A 19,478-nucleotide genomic window follows, 5' to 3' on the forward strand; every position below is an offset into this window, starting at 1 on the left:
TAATCGTTCCTGCAAGTATCAGTGTATTTAAATATATGATGTTAGATCCGGGCAATAATGAGGCAGGAGACCAGGATAGTGACAACAGCTCTTTACTATATGGTGAACCCAGCGGCAAACAACGGTAAAACCCCTCCTTATATACAGTTCAGCTGGAGGCTTCAGCCAATTAGCAACGTGCTATTTCCCGCTCTTATTTTCCCTCCAAAACCCTTAAAGATACATTACATATGAAGGACCCATTTTTCATCAAGTAGAATGTAATTTTTTCAAATCTGTAAAATGCTATCTTTCTCAAATTATATTTTCAATTAATATTCTCTGGAAGCACAGCATAGCCTTTCAGCATTTCCATTAATAGGAGTAATTTTAGGAAGCACTTATTAAGACTACACTTCTAGAATTTCATACTTGTAACACAAAATCAAAATAACTGAACACTCTTTTCCATTCTTGTAAAAGAAGTAATGAAAGAATGAACAGATGTTCTTTATTTATTACATTTTTCCTCCAGTTGAACTCAGAGAAAATCCCAAATTGTTTCCAGACAGATTTAATTTTCCAATTTCTATTGAAGAAAAATACAATTTAGATTTAATGATAGAAATAACATAATAACATAGTTGGAAGGGTCCTTGGAGGTCTTCTAGTCCAACCCCCTGCCCAGGCAGGAAACCCTACAACATTTCAGACAAATGGCTATCCAACATTTTCTTAAAAATTTCCAGTGTTGGAACATTCACAACTTCTGCAGGCAAGTTGTTCCACTGATTAATTCTTCTAACTGTCAGGAAATTTCTCCTTAGTTCTAGGTTGCTTCCCTCCTTGATTAGTTTCCACCCATTGCTTCTTGTTCTACCCTCAGGTGCTTTGGAGAATAGTTTGACTCCCTCTTCTTTGTGGCAACCCCTGAGATATTGGAACACTGCTATCATGTCTCTCCTAGTCGTTTTTTTCATTAAACTAGACATACCGAGTTCCTGCAACCGTTCTTCATATGTTTTAGGGATAATTATTATTATTATTATTTATTATTTATTCGATTTTTATACCGCCCTTCTCCCGAAGGACTCAGGGCAGTGTACAGCCAAAATAAAACAAACAGTGCAATATACAATTAAAAACAAATTTAAAAACTTATTACATAATTGGCCTAAAAAATTTAAAATATATTAAACTAAAACCCATTAAAATTCATAATAAAAATTTAAAATTTAAAAAACCAATAAAATTTAAGCCAGCCCCGCTATGTTACATGTTATATGTTATAATAATAGCAAAAGATTTGTAACTCCAAGAGTTTTTTAAAAAAATATTTTGTTAGATTTTTGCATTGATGTTCTTTAGTTGATGTAAATAAATTGATGATGTATAAATTCAGTTTGAATTAAACATATAAGCCTTACATTCAGTCTTATATTACAATTGTAATGCATTTGATTTGATTTAGTTTTAACAGCATTAATAAATATATTCCCAGACAGATCAATGGAAAATGGAAAAAGCTGTAAAGAAGAAATGTGTGCACAGAACAGAAAACATAATTTTAAAAAATCAGAAGTGTAAGAAAAACTCTGAAATATCATGACTACTACCACTATCCACTGTTTATTACTGGGGGAAGAGAGTCTTCATTATATGAGTTTCCATTTGTAACTCACCCATGTTTTGTGACTTACTGTCTATGGAGGAAAATAAAATAGCTATGTGAAATCTCCTGACTTGCTAAAATCCAATTGTATGGCAATATCTCACCTATTATTGGCAACTCCAAATCTCAACCAGTAAATGCTCAGTCTTACATATAGGAAAAAAGAACCCAAACACTAAGTACATACTAGATGGACATTACCTTACAGATGACTCCCATCCCGTTAAAGACCTTGGAGTTTTCATGTCAAATGAAGTGGCAAAGCCCACTGCAACTACATAGCAAAAAAAGCTCTAAGAGTTGTCCTAATCTTGCGTAGCTTCTTTTCCAAAAACACCACACTACTAACCAGAGCATATAAAACATTTGCTAGACCAATTCTAGAATACAGCTCGCCTGTTTGGAACCCTCACCACATCTCTGACATCAATACAATTGAACGTGTCCAGAAATATTTTACAAGAGTTCTCCATTCCTCTGAAAACAACAAAATACCTTATCCCACCAGACTTGAAATCCTAGGCTTAGAAAACTTGGAACTCCGTCGCCTTCGACAAGACCTAAGTTTAACTCACAGAATCATCTATTGTAATGTCCTTCCTGTTAAAGACTACTTCAGCTTCAATTGCAATAATACTAGAGCAACCAATAGATTTAAACTTAATGTCAACCACTTTAATCTAGATTGCAGAAAATATGACTTCTGTAACAGAATCATCAGTGCTTGGAATACTTTACCTGACTCTGTGGTCTCTTCCCATAATCCTAAAAGCTTTAACCAAAAACTTTCTATTATTGACCTCACCCCATTCCTAAGAGGACCATAAGGGGCGTGCATAAGCGCACAAATGTGCCTACCGTTCCTGTCCTATTGTTTTTTTCTTTTCTTCTTCCTATATACATATATGCATATACCTCCTTATATTTACTCATATACGTGTTTATATATTATATAATCTTTTTGTATGATACCTACATATATTGTTATGACAAAATAAAATAAATAAAAATAAATAAATATTAAAACATAAACTTATTGGTGCTTACCTATTTTTAAATCTTTTCATTTGTTTAATCTGCAAACATTCAAAACTGATAATCCATATTTCAAAGGTCATTCCAGTGGGGAAGGAACATTCAGAACACCTGTTGCTTACATTACATGTAAAACTCTAGAATCCTTAAAATTGTAGAATCTTTACCGAAAAATCTCTTTTTTCTCCATATTATCAAAGTCATTTTTTAAAACTGTTTCTCTTGTGCTGCTTTCAGAGATATTCTTTTTCTGTTATTTTGTTTCACATTCTACTGCCACTGTCAGAGAGTCACTTGACAAGTTAAAATTTATGCATAATATAAAACTGAAAGTCATAAAGTTAAAATCTTTCTCATCATATGATAACCATTATTTAGATGAAGAAAATCTGTGAAATTTTCCTTTCCATAAAATCCTTCCAAGCAGTTGAACTATCATTTGAAATACCTTAAAGGTATTAACACAGCAATCCCTCTATCAATCTTGAAATAATATCAACATTTTCACCTGTAAATTTATGGGATTTTAAATTATCTTTTTATATTAGTAGTAGTCTCAAGTAAATAGTCAGAAATATTTACATCTATCAATAAGGACACTTAAATTTAGTTGCTTGAGAAGCCACATCATGCTGCTTAATATATAACCAGCAGAGTAATTTAATGGATTGTAAGAGAATTTAGTGCTAGACTCCTAATTCTAATGCATTTGAGGTACATAGATTTATCTCATTCTCTGTTGTTTCAAAAATATGAGCGTCTTGCAAATCAAGAGCTGCTAAAGGAGGAGTGTTTTTAAAAATAAATAAATATCGGAACCTGCAAGAAGAAATTTAAAAATGAAAGAGATAAAAAAAGCAAATATTCTTAGGAATGACGCGTTTGCTTGCTGAAAAGTGGAACCCTAGAGCTCGTTTAAAAGTTTGGCGGAGGAACTATTTTGTTGAAACACCAACCGGAACGAAGCTGAATGACACGCGAATTGGGAATGGAAAAATCGGAGAGCGACTGCGGAGACGGAGCAAATGAGGAGGGAGGTTCGGTCGCTGTATGCTCCGGGGTTTGTGGTCAGGGGGAGGAAGAATCAAAGCCCGGGAAATGGGCCCTTCGAGAGGATTGGCTGTCTACTCATCCTACGGTTAGTGGAAAAAGAACCGGGGGAACAGAAAATCTCCCTTCTGATACCTGGCTTGCTCATCTACCGATATATGTAGCAAAGTAGAAAATTCCTAGGAAATGCATCATTCTTTTATCGTAAAGCCCAGAGCTGCATGGATGTTAAAATAAAATGTAGAAATGTAGTGTTGAAAAGGGTGAGCTGTTTTTGTCTTTTATGAGTAATAATTTTCTTAAGCCACCTTAAAGAAGTTAAAGAAGTACAAGGTGTAACAATAATATATTTTCTTAGGACGGAGGAATGGTGTGTATGTATGTACCATAAGTATGTGTGCATGAAAGTTTAAAACTTAACCTAAATGCAAAATAACCTGTTTTACGTTGGACTCTTGATCAATGCAAACTTGAAATGGTCACTCGATGTTTCTCAAGTCTCCAGCAAAAAAGGAAAATAAAAGAATAAATGTGCAGAGATGGATTTTGGAGCTGGAGGATCTTGACCAACCACACATTATGCCTGAGGACAAATGTTATATTTTAAAGACTGTAACCAGTGGTGGGATTCAGCCAGTTCGCACCACTTCAGGAGAACAGGTTGTTAACTTTCTGAGCCGTTTGGCAAATTGGTTGTTGGAAGAAATCATTAGGGCAGAGAACCGGTTGTTAAATTACTTGAATCCCATCACTGACTGTAACCTTTGTCCAGCAATGTTATACCTCCTGAAGTGATAGCACATACCTAAAGGAAAGAGGAAAACAGGTCCCCAGAATTGGTACTTGACCGTATGTTAAATGTGACCAACTCTGGAGGGAGAGGGAAAGGAACTGATGTGCTGTATCATGGCCATATGCCAATAAACTTATCTGTAATTTATTGCCATGAAGATGATGTATAAGAATTAAGGAAGAATTTATTAAAAGGGGAGAAAAGGATTCTGGAGCATTTTCGTTTAAAAAGGAGCTATTTACCAATTGTCAGTCTGAAAAAACAGAGTGCTTTTTTGTTGGGAAAATTGGTTGTTCCATAAGACAAAATCAATGGAATTGTTTGACAGAGGGCTTGCATTTCATGTGGATGTAAGAATGAAGGAGAAGAAATGCTGATCTCAAGCAAAGGGCTTAGTAGGACAAAAAAGGTGAAAGTCTTCTCATCCCCTCACTATAATGATATGATATGGATCTCTTCCAGAAGGCCCTCTTTTTCGAGTAGCCCATTCAGTACAGGTCATTATTATTACTTCTCAAGAGCATCTTTAGGAGATAAGTTCGTCTCTTTGTTGCAGTCTCTGCCTTCTAGAATGGTCTCCTCCCCATTTGGCTAACTCCCATCCTTATGATCTTCAGGAAATTAATGAAGTCCAGGTTGTTTCCCTAGAACTTGGTGACATAGTGACTATGGATGCGTTTCCCTACATTTTGTGTTGCTTTGGTCTGGTTTGTTTTGGTTTTCTTCTGGTATTTTATTTCTGGTCAGTTATATTCTTTTATATAATAGGATTTTTTTTAGTTGTAAGCTGCCAGAGTTATTAGAGAGCTTCAAGTTTAGTTTAGATAAGTTCATAAATTACAAAAAAAAAACCACAATTTTTTGTTGACAAGTTGAACAGGACTTTCTTGCTTAAAATTTTGAAGGATATGGACTTGGATGATAATTTTATTAAATGGGTAAAATCAATTTACACTTCACAAAAGACACAGATAATTGTAATAGGAAATTAACAAACCTGGTGAGATACAAAAAGGGACACTGATGGAACAGTGGAAAAATATATAGTTAAAAAGATTGAAAATTACCATGAAAAAATAAAGATAGCAGGAAAATTTGAGTTGTTCAAAGTATGTGGAGAACATATCTTGCATAGCAAAGGTGATAAGCAAGCAAGTACTAAAGCATATAAGACCAGACATATTGTATCATTAGAAGGCAAAATCTCAAAATTCTGCCTCACTTATTTTGGTCATGACATGCGCTCAAACTCACTGGAAAAGGCAGTTATCTTCAGAATGATCAAAAAATACAGTGGCTAGATACTGTATTTAGTATCTGTAGTGGAGACAAGCCAGAGCATAAATTGAAACAAGCCATACAGGATCAGAAAATGTGAAGAGAACTGGTCCATAGAATCACCAACAATTGGACACAATTGAATAAATAATATCATCATCTAAAATAGAACTTTTATAAAACAATGAACTTGCAGAAGTTGACCAGGTTGAGGGAAGGATCAAGCGCATCATCAATTTGGAATCCCTTTGAGCCCACAAGAGATCTAAAATTCAGCCCGCCTTGAAGTCCAGTGACTTAACTACCATCACTTTACCTTGACCGTTAGTAGTTTCAATACTTGTTTAGGGAAGAATGAATTAAACTTGTACTCATTTTGGATTTAACCCTGACTGCCAATTTATTGTTCCTGACTGTACTGTTGGTATATGACTCCAGAAAAATTGTCTAGAATGTACAAAGATACTTCAAATTTGTGTTCGAAATGTGGACAACATGAAAAGCCATTTTGTCATGCCTGCTCTACTAAAAAGCCAGAAATTTCTGGGTTCAGATAAATATATATATACTGATACAAAGAATTTTAAAGGCAAAACATTCATTTGAAACCTGAGTTTTTTGTGGTGGGATGAATAGAATGGAATGGAATGGAATAGAATAGAATTTTTTATTGGCCAAGTGTGATTGGACACACAAGGAATTTGTCTTGGTGCATATGTTCTCAGTGTATATAAAAGAAAAGATATGTTCATCAAGAATTCCAAGGTACAGTAATGGACAGTAAATTAAAAAAGAGCCACAAAAGATTATGTTTAGATAGTATATGATACTGATGTCAATATGCAAAATTGGAAACACTCTGAAATACCCAGAATGGAGAATGGTTGGTGAAGATGACATAACTAGCAGAGATGGCAAAATTAACTTGTTTGATTTGAGAGCGATCAACAATTGCATTTATTAGTGACTGGAAATGCTTTATGGACTTTTTGCTGAAAAAAGAAAAATGAATTTGAGATTTATGGTTTGAAGATTAGAATAGAATAGAATAGAATTTTATTGGCCAAGTGTGATTGGACACACAAGGAATTTGTCTTGGTGCATATGCTCTCAGTGTACATAAAAGAAAAGATACGTTCATCAAGGTACAACATTTACAACACAATTGATGATCAATATATCAATATATATCATAAGGATTGCCAGCAACAAGTTATAGTCATACAGTCATAAGTGGAAAGAGATTGGTGATGGGAACTATGAAACGATTAATAGTAGTGCAGATTCAGTAAATAGTCTGACAGTGTTGAGGGAATTATTTGTTTGGCAGAGTGATGGCCTTCGGGAAAAAACTGTTCTTGTGTCTAGTTGTTCTGGTGTGCAGTGCTCTATAGCGTCGTTTTGAGGGTAGGAGTTGAAACAGTTTATGTCCAGGATGCGAGGGATCTGCAAATATTTTCACGGCTCTCTTCTTGATTCGTGCAGTATACAGGTCCTCAATGGAAGGCAAGTTGGTAGCAATTATTTTTTCTGCAGTTCTAATTATCCTCTGAAGTCTGTGTTTTTCTTGTTGGGTTGCAGAACCGAACCAGACAGTTATAGAGGTGCAAATGACAGACTCAATAATTCCTCTGTAGAACTTGGATCAGCAGCTCCTTGGGCAGTTTGAGCTTACTGAGTTGGCGCAGAAAGAACATTCTTTGTTGTCCTTTTTAATGATGTTTTGATGTTAGCTGTCCATTTGAGATCTTGCGATATGATAGAACCCAGAAATTTGAAGGTTTCTACTGTTGATACTGTGTTGTCAAGTATTGTGAGAGGTGGAAGTATGGAAGGGTTTTCCTGAAGCGTACCACCATTTCTACAGTTTTGAGTGTGTTCAGTTCCAGATTGTTTTGGTTGCACCACAAGGCTAGTTGTTCGACCTCTCGTCTATATGCGGATTCGTCATTGTCTCGAATGAGACCAATCACTGTTGTGTCATCTGCGAACTTCAGTAGCTTAACAAATGGATCATTGGAGATGCAGTCATTGGTATACAGAGAGAAGAGAAGTGGGGAGAGCACACAGCCTTGGGGCCCCTGTGCTAATTGTACAGGTATTTGATGTGATCTTGCTTAGCTTCACCTGCTGCTTCCTGTTTGTTAGGAAGCTTGTGATCCACTTACAAGTCTGTTCCGGTACCTGTAGCTGGTTTAGCTTAGTTAGAAGAATGTCTGGAATGATGGTATTGAATGCTGAACTAAAGTCTACAACAAGGACCCTTGCATAGGTCTTTGGAGACTCAAGATGTTGTAGGATGTAGTGCAGAGCCATATTAACAGCATCATCTGTTGATCTATTTGCTCGGTATGCAAATTGCAAGGGGTCTAAAAGCGGATTCGTGATGGTTTTCAGGTAGGAAAGCACTAGCCTTTCAAAGGTTTTCATGACTACAGATGTTAGAGCAACTGGTCTGTAGTCATTCAGTTCCTTGATGGTGGGCTTCTTCGGCACTGGGATGATGGTAGAGCGTTTGAAGCAAGAAGGAACATAGCACATCTCTAGTGATTTATTGAAAATATGGGTGAAGATGGGGGCCAATTGGTCAGCACAGACTTTTAAGCAAGAAGGAGTTATCTTGTCTGGGCCTGGCGCTTTTCCTGGCTTTTGTCTGTGAAATAGGTCCTGCACTTCCTTTTCTGTGATCACTAGGGGTTGTGAACCCAATGAAATGGGGTCAGTTGTAGGAGGCTTGGCTGTTGTTGCTGTGTCTGAGATGGGGGTTGTGGAGATAGGTGGCTGTAGTTTCCTTTCAAACCTGCAGTAAAACTCATTCAGGTCATCTGCCAGTTGTTGATTACCTTCAGCCTTAGAAAGGGTAGTTTATGGAAAGAAGGAAATTATGATGTAATTTGAGAGAGAAGGGGCAAAATATAAATGCATTTATAGCTGTCAAGATGATCAGAAGCTGCTTTCTTATAATTTCTTTTTTCTACTATTTTTCTTTATTTTCTTTTGTGGTTTTTACTGTTAAAAATTCTTCAGTGAAATTATAAATCGAAAAAAAAATATAACAAATGTTTTTAAGGTTATGCATTGTAAGTTTAGAACTCTTGACAATAGTTCTTTTTATGAATTTAGATTAATAAGCAGATATTTTTTAGGTTAAGTATATGTAAGTTCAGAGCCCTTGAGAATACTTCCGTTTATGAATTTAGATTAACAAGCAGATTTTTGACAGAATGCAGAACTCCCATGATCTATTGTATTACCATAATAACCCCTTCTTAGGTCTTTGCTCTGTTGAAAGGGCACTTATTTTGCTGTTCTCATAACACAAATAATCTGAGGGGTAGGAGTGCATTAGTCTGTTCAAGCTTATAAAATAAAAGCTTTATAATTGAATTGCGTTTAGACTCTAAGACATGGAAGATTTTTTTTCTTTAAAAATTGGCTGAAGTTTTAAACTGTGCCAGATGTGGGTAAAATTTGCCATAGTTTTTATGGCAAATTTTGGTTGGTTATTAATGGCTATTAATATCTAACAACCTTAGCAAGGCTGTTGTTAGATATTAATATACAGTCAGGATAGGTTGTGTCTGAATCTGGCAATTTATTTTGAATTATGCATGCATGTCAAAAGAAAATAAGGTTTGACAATCTTGGCCCCTTTGATGGGCAGCTGGTGGGAAATCTCTGGATGTCATCATCATGAAATCAACAGCAGTAATAAAATGCTCAATAAGGAATAGAGATTCCTTATTGGCATGAGCAACAAGAAAAGTATGATGTATTACTAATTTAAGTACTTTGACATTTAACATTTATTAGATTCTTATTCCACCTTTGTTACTCACAGAGGAAAATGCAGGTAGTTTTTGACTAACAACGGTTCACTTAGTGACTATTCAAAGTTACAGCAGCACTGAAAAAAAGGACATGGTCATTTTTCACACTTACGACCATTGCAGCATCCCCATGGTCACATGATTTACATTCGGCTGCTTGACAACTGACTCACATTTATGATGGTTGCAGTGTCCTGGGGTCATGTGACCCCCCCCCCCTTTTGTGACCTTCTAAAGCAGGGGTGTCCAAACTTGGTCCCTTTAAGACTTGTGGACTTCAACTCCCAGAGTCCCTCAGCCAGCAAAGCTGGCTGAGGAACTCTGGGAGTTGAAGTCCACAAGTCTTAAAGGGACCAAGTTTGGACACCCCTGTTCTAAAGCAAAGTGAATGGGGAAACCAGATTCACTTAACAACTATGTTACTAATTTAACAACTGCAGTGATTCGCTAAACAGCCGTGGCCAAGAAAAGTTGTAAAATGGAGCAAAACCCGCTTAACAAATTTATCACTTAGCAACATAATTGTTGGGCTCATGTTGTGGTCATAAATTGAGGACTACCTGTCTATATAAATACTCCTTCCTTCCAACAATAATATGCTGCCTTTATACTTTTGTCTGGTTTTCTGCTCCAGATTTTGAGCTCCAGAGGTTGCTTAGGTTCTAGTAATGGCCCACATCCCCAGTTAACAAGAGACACACATTCACCTTGGGCCCAATCCTTCCGTGTCTGGATTCTGGCACAATCATCCATAAACTCTTCTTGTGCCAGGTGCTAAGCAAAACACAGAAATAAATCAGTTCCAGCCCAGAAGCTTAAGACAGAACTGGACCTGTTTTATGAACCATCAGTAAATTATTCCCTGCGGCTATAGTTTTCGGAGGATAGTTTTATTGGCATTTAAAACACAATCTGTAAGTCTTTTAACAGACTTCATCTAGCGTTAAATATTTTCACTGGCCTTTCCCCCCGCCCCCATTTTTTTTTTTTTTTGAAAGAACGAGTGTTGTGTTTTTTCTTGGAGTTCTGCCAAAATAAAACCCTCTGCAGTTGATGGGAAAATACTTTCAGGGATTGTAGATACAATTCTGTTTGGGTTTTGTTGCATAGAGTATCATTTTTCAGAACTCTTGTTAATAGCTTTTACATCTATTGCTCTCCATTGTCTATTTCAGTTCACAAAAATGATGTCATTGGAAGTGGCTGACAGCGGAGGGGTATATGCCGCTTTCTTAGTTTATTTGGACCTTCTAGAAGGTAAGTTAGTGGAGATACCTTAAAGGGTAACCTGTAATATTGGTGTGTGTGTGTGTGTGTGTGTGTGTGTGTGTGTGTGTGTAAGTGCTGTGGTATGCACAATATTTACAAACATCAAGAACAGTTTTTATGTGATTCAAGAAACCCCTAGATTTCTACAGCTACCGCTTAAAGCTGTGACTGGGATTCCAGTTATCTGAAATAACTACAGGTCCTCCCAACTTTAGATTCCCTGGGCAAATTTTAACACTGCATATACAAGTGAACCTACATGCATACACCCAAACTACATTCCTGTGAAGGTTGCTTCCCTGTGTTAAAAGTAGGGGAGATACTGGAAATTGGAGTAGTTGGAGTGTCCACTTGTTTTAAGTGCCTTTGCTTGTGAGTTGGAGAAAAAGTATTAGTATGTGCTTCCCTGCTTATATGAGATGGTGCGGTGGCTCAGCAGTTGAGACGCTGTGCTTGGTGGCTGGAAAGCTGGCAGCCCAGGTTTGAAACCTGAGTGCCATGTGACGAGTGAACACCTGTCCTTGCATCAGCTTCTGCCAACCTAGCAGTTCGAAAGCATGCAAAGGCGAGTAGATAAATAGGTACCATTTCGGTGGGATGGTAACAGTGCTTTGTGATGTCATGCTGGCCACATGACTATGGAAGTGAGTAAAATTTGCAGGGACTCTTTTACCTTACCCTGCTTGTATTGCTCCTAAAGGAGTCTATTAGGCTCTAAGACTGCCTCTGAAGAATTGCCTACCATCATTATATGTTAATGCCATGAACAATATGATGTCAAGCATACATACATAGTGCCCACCAATTCACTATGCACCCAATGGGTGGAACACAATATGCTCTGTGGCCACTGACTGATGTCCTCTTGATGTGTTGGGATTACCACTCCTTCAATCACAATATAGTGTGCACATGCATAGTTCGGATTACTTGAGTAGGCCATAGCATGCAATCACATATAATTAGCACTTTTAGGGGCAGAGAGTACCCCTGCAAATTCTCTGACATCTGCTCATGATGAAGAGATTCTGTGGCTTCCAGATGTTGCTAAACTATTTCTAGTATCTGTAGCCCACATAGCAAATAGGGAAGGGTGCTAGGAGAGGTCAATTACCAATATTTGGAGGGCCACAGTTTTTGCTGGATATAGTCAGCAAAAACTCCTGCCAGACTTCTGTATTTGGATTGATTTAGCTTACTGAATCGGATTACCTTTTTCCAAAAGTTGTTGTGAAATTAAAGAAAAAGAGACGGAATACAGTTGAGGGAAAAGAGTGAGGCAGATGTAATTAATCCATATTACCAACGCACGTAAGACCTTGGTACCTAATTGTATAAATGCTGGCTAGAACACTGAGGTCCTTCAATGGAAAAGTTATCAGCACTGTTTCATAGTTCATTCTGGTTTTTGTTATTCTCTGCTATACCTTTCAGTTAGAAACTGGCACGAGGTATCCTTCACTGGGCTAGCAGAGTTCCAGCTGGTGTGTCTCCATGGACGTGAGAAAGAAACCGAGCCTTTGCAGGTAGTGGTGCCAACTCCTGCCCAGGTATCATTCAGCCATGAGAGGTGAGTGTCTGAGGAGGGCTGGTATTGTATTATTTGTTGATTTTCGCAGTTATATCACACTTGATCTAAATGGGAGTTCTCTGAGAACTCCTAGTGGTATGATCGTGTCTCAGGAGATATTTTCATATTTCATTTTGGAGTAGGAATAGTATCACTTGGTAAGTCCATAGCTGAAAAGGAAGTTTAGTCTGGATCTTCTTGGTTCGGACACAGCACTTTCACTACTACACTGCATTAACTGGTTTCTAAGCAAAATATAGTTTAGCCCTACTCAAGATTGTTTATATATTACAATTTTGCTTTGTGTTGCTTCAAGACCTTAGAGCAACCTTTCCCAAACTGGTCTCTGCTGGTTGTGGTGGGGTGCAGTTTCCAGAAAAGCCAGTCAGCCTGGCTTTCTGTCTTGCCAAATATTTTCCTTCCTCATTTGTTAGCTACTTCTAGCTTTTAAGCAGCTTTTCTCAATATTTTGGCTTCCTTCTGTCCTATCCTCTCCCCTCACCAAGTGTGGATAACAAAGGAGGGGAGTTTACTCATACCAGTACTACCTTTTCTTTCTCTGGGTGGGAGAGAAGAAGGAAAAAGCAACAAATCTATCAGGTTTTCTGAATATAGTCAATGAGTACCCAGCATACAGAAAACCTTTACAACATGTGCAGGTGAAAAAGTTATCCCTGCAAAACAGAGATTTGTAATCTTTAATGTGGTACTTGATCCTTCTAGTAATTGAGAGGTGATATGTGAGAGGATGAATAGAAAGGTTCTAGTTGACTTTATTTTTAAAATTAAGTGATAAATGTTGCCTTTTAATAGGCTTTTTCATTCCTGCTCTCTCCTTTCCTGTTAGTAAAATTGCTACATCCAAAGCAATTGGGGCTAATCTTAAAATGAGTGTGAGAAGGTGCAGGTTTTTTTTTAATAGTTTATTACAAGTTTTTTAAAAATACAAAATATATCCCCAACTAACTAAAACATATTTGCAACCAAACTGTAAATAAAAATAAAGAACATAATTACTCTAATTATAAACAGAAAACAAGGAAAACAGAAAAAAATGAATAATCTAAACATGTCACATACAACTAGTGTTAAAGAAGATACGGATAGTTCAGAGTAAAAAGAAATAAACACATTGTAAAATATCATAAAACCTTTGCCAAAGAGAAACAATCATTTATTATTTTTAAAAATGCCTTTTCAAAAATCGGAAGAGTATACATCCACTTCTTAATACCTGGAATAATAGTGGTTTTCCCATTTCATAAAATTATTCTCTTAGTAATTTCCCATATTTAATGCAACCAACGTTCCCTAAAAGCAATCAAAGTTTCTGAGTTTTAGAACATAATTCAACGTAACGTTATTCAAATATATATATAAGTAATTTGATAGGAACATCTCTTAATGTCAATAATGTTAACACTTTCTCATAAATCTACTAATGATGTTCATTCAATAATAAACTCATAAATAATGAAGGTGCAGGTAATGTGGAAATACGTATTCCATTTCCCTCTTTCCCACTGGGATATTCATTTTTGGCCCTACAGGGCTTTTCAAGTAGAAAATCAGCTTGCCCATCTGCATTGTTCTGCTGGTTCACCGCAGAGCTTGTCAAAATCCCCATTCATGGCAGATGCGCCATACAATGCTTTCAGTGTATTTACAGATAAAGAGCTTCACAGTCTGATTCCTTTCTCTGTTCCTTTCACAAATAACCTTTGTAGAATGAATTCCGCCCCAGCAGTGATGCCTGAGGGCGTCAGAAATGCTGACTTCCTTAGTGCCAGAGATAACTTCCCTTATAGGATATTCACATAAATCATAACCAGCAGAGAGTAGTATGTAGACAGTCACCTCGCACATTCCTGTTTCAGGTGAAATAACAATGACATCTTTGCTACTGGCTGCCTGTTTTGGTTTTTGGATTTTTTTTTAACTTGGTCCCAGTTAAAAAAAGAATATCCCTGCATTTAAATAACTGCGGTGGGGCATAGAATGGGGCATTGAGGTTAGGAATTCAAAAAATCACTCATGACTATATGAACACAGCTGGCTTATGTGGATAAGACTTGGTGGTAATGAGAAAGGATGGAAAATACATCACAATTGAGTCCAAAATTTCTGTTGCTAAGGGAGACATTTGTTAAGTGAGTTTTGCCCCATTTTATGACCTATCTTGCCACAGTTGTTAAATGAATCACTGCAGTTGTTAGTAGCACAATTGTAAAGTGAATCAGGTTCCTCATTGACTTTGCTTATCAAAAGGGGATCACATGACTCTGGGACAGTGCAACCATCATAAATATGAGCCAGTTGACAAAGTGTCTGAATTTTGACCACGTGACCTATTGTTGTGGCCCGTCAGTAGCTAGCGAAGCTGGCAGCAGATTCGGAGAGTGAGGAGGTTGGGGAGGAACATGGGCCAGTCCTGGAGTCTGGGGAAGGCTCTGACAAGTGCTCTGCATCAGAGGCAGAGATGGGGCCAGGGCCGTATGACAGGTATCAGCTGCCTTCGGAGTCAGACATCAGTGAGGCAGACGAACAGCGGGAGCCTGTTCCCAGTGTGCACATGCACAGAGTTGCCAAACGAAGGGAACAGCTAAGGAATAAGGGTCGACTGGGAGTAAGGCCACAGGTGGATGATGAATGGCCCCTCCCATAGGGAATAAAAGAGGAACAAAAGTGGAGGGTGTTTGCAGGAGACAATTAGTTCATTCCTGCATTCTTGCCAAGTATTGCGGTGTCTGAAAGATATCGGTCTGGCCACTCTCCAAGCCTGATAAAGGTCGGTAATTGTGAACTATCTTGAAATATTGTGTGAGAGGAAAGAGTTTGCTGGAGAGGAATTCACTGTAAATTAAATAAAAGGGGTTTATCAGGATGAGGACTCGGCTTAGTGCTGCTCGGGAAGCCTAGGTCAGAACACAATGTGATCTACCGCGTGACCTATGACCGTTTTGATCACAGGGATGCTACAATGTTTGTAAGAGTGAAAAACAGTTCTAAGTCACTTTTTCACTGCCATTATAACTTTGAACGGTTACTAAATGAATGGTTATAAGTTGAAGAGTATTTGTAAAGGAAATGAGCTGATTCTTGCCATTTTGGAGATTGAATGATAGATTTGATTTCTGATACTGACACTGGACACTAAGGGGTGTGGCCAACAGTGAAGGACATTTGGGTAGTAGAGTTTAGCAAAAATGCAGAGGTTTGCAGATTTCCCACCCCTAAACTAAAAGCTTTGCAGAATTTGATGGGAACGTCTAAGGGTGAATTGACTTGGTGACCTCATGGTCACATCCATGCAATTTCTTTGGATAGCACATTAGTGGTTGGTCATTGCTGCCTTTTCATCCCTTTCTAAATACCTATCTCAGCATTTGAGATCTGAAACGTACAAGTTTACTGGAATAACTAAGAGGAACAAATAATCAATATGAAGTGAAAGAAGTTAATATAACACTGTTATGTGTGAATGTATGGGTTAAAATAGCACCTTATACTAAGACCAGAACTTGTTTTTTCATTTCTTAAATGTTTGAAAAAAGTTTTTGTCACTCTGGGTTAGAAACATTGTGTACCAAAAAAATACCTTCCCAATTAATTAAATGTCCATGGAGATTCTCAATCATCCAGTCATGGTTGTCCCAAAGGTGCTTTTTCAAGAGGCAACTGGACTTTCTGGTTTTTCTTTGAAGGCGTTTCACTTCTCCAAGAAGCTTGGATGAGAAGTTTTGAGACTCCAAATTAATTTCTTTCCTGAGGAAGTTTCCATCATGTAGGCTTTTTCATGACTTTTTAATTACTATAAACATAAGAGATTTAGATAATGAACAACAGGGACAGGAAGAGGAAAGATTTAAACTTTCATTTCCTACATGCTAGGCTTCTGATTTGAATCAGAACATACACGCTCATGTTCAAAACACAAAGAGATGGTGTTAGGGATCTAAAGCTTAGTTGAACACCCACTGTTAATGGGAGCAGGAAAGAGCTCTTTGTGCTCAGTTGTGGGGTTTGAGGTTGCTGGGGAGAGCATGGGTCAGACCTCTCCCAAGTTTTCATTGGGCCTACCAAATTTTGCTGCTTCGTGGTAGTCTCATTTAGCCTTCTAATGGTTCTGGAAGTATGCTGATGTTCCATTGGCTACCTCTTACTGGCTTAGTAGACTGAAGCAAAATAATATATGAACATCACTGTTATCTCAGATAAAGAAACTCTGTTCTCCAGCTTCTTTTGGCTGACAACAGCCAAAAGTGTGGGCCGCGGTGTGGCTCAGGCTGTAAGAAGCCTGTTATTAAAACCCAGCTGCCTGCAATTACTGCAGGTTCGAGTCCCACCAGGTCCAAGGTTGACTCAGCTTTCCATCCTTTATAAGGTAGGTAAAATGAGGACCCAGATTGTTGGGGGGGCAATAAGTTGACTTTGTAAATATACAAATAGAATGAGACTATTGCCTTACACACTGTAAGCCGCCCTGAGTCTTCGGAGAAGGGTGGGATATAAATGTAAACAAAAAAAAAACACCCAAAAAAAACAACAGTTTTCAGAAAACCAAACAAGTATTGTAAAGATACACCTTCCATATTGTTCATTATCTGCTATTTAGCATTTAGAGGGACCATTTCATGGTCCTGGTGAATAGCTGGGTTTTTTTTACCTTTAGAGCTGTCATTAGCCAATGGCCATTGACAGTGCAACTGTATCAAGAAGTATTGACACAGGTTCTCACAGGAGGGAGCCAAATGATGACCTACAGTACCTGACAATGTCATCAGGCAAACTGCACAACCGATACACTTGCATCAGGCGTCTAGATGCCAGTATGTAGTGGCAGCATTTGCATTATTATGCCATTTTGACACAATGGTGATTTGTTGTAGATACAATTGGGTAGTGTAGAACTTCTTAATACACGGGTGTCAAACTCATGGCGTCACATTGCAGTCATGTGATGTATCGCAAAGTTTTTTCACTTCGTGGAACTGGGGTGGGTGTGGCCTGTGCAGGCCGCCAGTGTGACACCTCTGCCTTAATATCTCTAGAATTGGGATACGTAAGTACTGTCAACTTTGCTTTCTGGCAGGTCTTCATTATAATAGATGCAGTCCTTGGAAAAAAAATCACAAAGCTTTTAGAAACAAAGGGTGGGCATTATTAATTCAGGACACAAACTGGATTGTTTTCAGGTGAAATTTAAATGAGATGGGCTTCAGTGATGACTTTTGTACCTTCCCTCCATTCTTTCCAGGTTAAGACAGATCATGAAGAGCACAGGCACAATGCAGGCGAAACCTGATTCCCCACTTTCTATCACACTGGCAATAGTTGAAACAGACTCTACAATTGTCTACTATAAATTGACGGATGGTTTCGTAATGCCAGATCCTCCGGACAGTCCTGCAGATGCAGACAGCAAACAAGGAAGGAAGAAGAGAAAGAGGCTGTTGAGATGAAGAGGAAGCGGATAAGGATTCTCTGGATTCTTCTAATGTAAATGAGCCTGCTATTAAAAGGAGCAGCTGGGAGTTGGAACATTTGTTTGAAAATCCACACTAAAGCTTGAGAATTGGCAAGATGTTCAAGTCTGCTTCTTGTAACAAAGTCAGACATCAAAGATGTCCAGACCAGTTCTAGAATCTGTCATCAACAGTCTAGCTGTATTTCAGTAAACCATCTTTTTTGGAATGAACAGGAATTCTATCTTTTATTCCTGAGGCAATAGTTGCCCTAATAAAGGTACTAATTTTATAAAACATCTGCCCATTCCAATGAATTCCTTTTTGTGTATTACAATAAAGTACTCGCATAATTTCAGTCTCCTTGCAGAATAAAGAATTGTGTGACCAAGTTTGTAATCCTTTACACTCATATAAGTGGGGGGGGGGGGAAACATGTTTTCTCCCTTTTTTTCTAGTTCAGATGTAGCTTAGCTGGAAAAGATGACTTAATGGTACTGATAGTTGCCAATATTCCCAATACCATGACCTTATTTGGAGATGACGCTCCAGGAACCTTAAGAAATATTATATAGCACAATCCAATATGTGTACCGTATCTTCTATCTTTTTAAGATTTATTGCAAGAATCCTGCATAAGAGGAGTGGAATTATCATCTTCTGATAAACAAATTAAGATCAGGTTGTGATGGTAATGGATACATGTAACTTGGGTTGGATATGTTGCATAATGGCAATTCTCCAAGTTTGGATTGTAGACATTTGCTATCCCAACTAGGTAACATCATCAATGGATTAGTTTTGAAGTATAGTAGTGTGATACTACTACAAAAGTAGGGGAGAATATTCTTCTTTTTTTTTTGTCCTTAAGTTGCTGGTGTGATATTCTTAGGTAGGGATATGAAATGTCTTGTTTATCTAGGTCAGAGGTCTCCAACCTTGGCAACTTTAAGCCTGGTGGACTTCAACTCCCAGAAATCGTCCTCCAGGCTTAAAGTTGCCAAGGTTGGAGACCACTGATCTAGGTGATGGTTGAGTGCTGTGTGAAAGGGATAATGTTGCTGTGACTTGAGGTCTCGTAAAATCTCCCCTGCTATGCAAAGTACAGAATAAAGTTAGAAGGAACCTTGGAGGTCTTCTAGTCCAATTGCTGCTCAAACAGGAAACCCTACACCAATTCAGACAGATGGTTGTCCAATCTCTTCTTAAAAGCCTCCAGTGTTGGAGCACTTACAAGTCGTTCGGAGCACTTACAAGTCGTTCCACTAATTAATTGTTCTCACTGTCAGAAATTTTTCCTTATTGTAGGCTGGATCTCTCCTTGATTAATTTCCATCCATTAATTCTTGTCCTGTCTTGAGGTGCTTTGGAGAGTAGCTGGGCCCCCTCTTCTTTGGGCCAGCCACATAGATATTGGAATATTGCTATCATGTCACCTCTAGTCCTTGTCATTAAACTAGACATATCCAATTCCTGCAACAGTTCATCATATGTTTTAGTCTCCCGACACCTAAGCATCTTCGTTACTCTTCTCTGC

The 19,478-nt window shown here is 37.9% G+C and overlaps 1 protein-coding gene across 1 annotated transcript; it reads left to right on the plus strand.

Moving 5' to 3' along the window:
* The first annotated feature begins 3,632 nt into the window (after positions 1 to 3,632).
* TSEN15 (tRNA splicing endonuclease subunit 15) lies at positions 3,633 to 18,309 on the plus strand. The gene is made up of 4 exons (XM_058178588.1): positions 3,633 to 3,824; positions 10,813 to 10,894; positions 12,341 to 12,476; positions 17,734 to 18,309. The coding sequence occupies exons 1-4, from the start codon at positions 3,657 to 3,659 to the stop codon at positions 17,936 to 17,938; spliced, it is 591 nt and encodes a 196-aa protein (XP_058034571.1). The 5' UTR covers positions 3,633 to 3,656; the 3' UTR covers positions 17,939 to 18,309.
* The last annotated feature ends 1,169 nt before the right edge of the window (positions 18,310 to 19,478 follow it).

This window comes from Ahaetulla prasina, chromosome 3 (genome assembly GCF_028640845.1).
Source record: "Ahaetulla prasina isolate Xishuangbanna chromosome 3, ASM2864084v1, whole genome shotgun sequence".
NCBI lineage: Eukaryota > Metazoa > Chordata > Lepidosauria > Squamata > Colubridae > Ahaetulla > Ahaetulla prasina.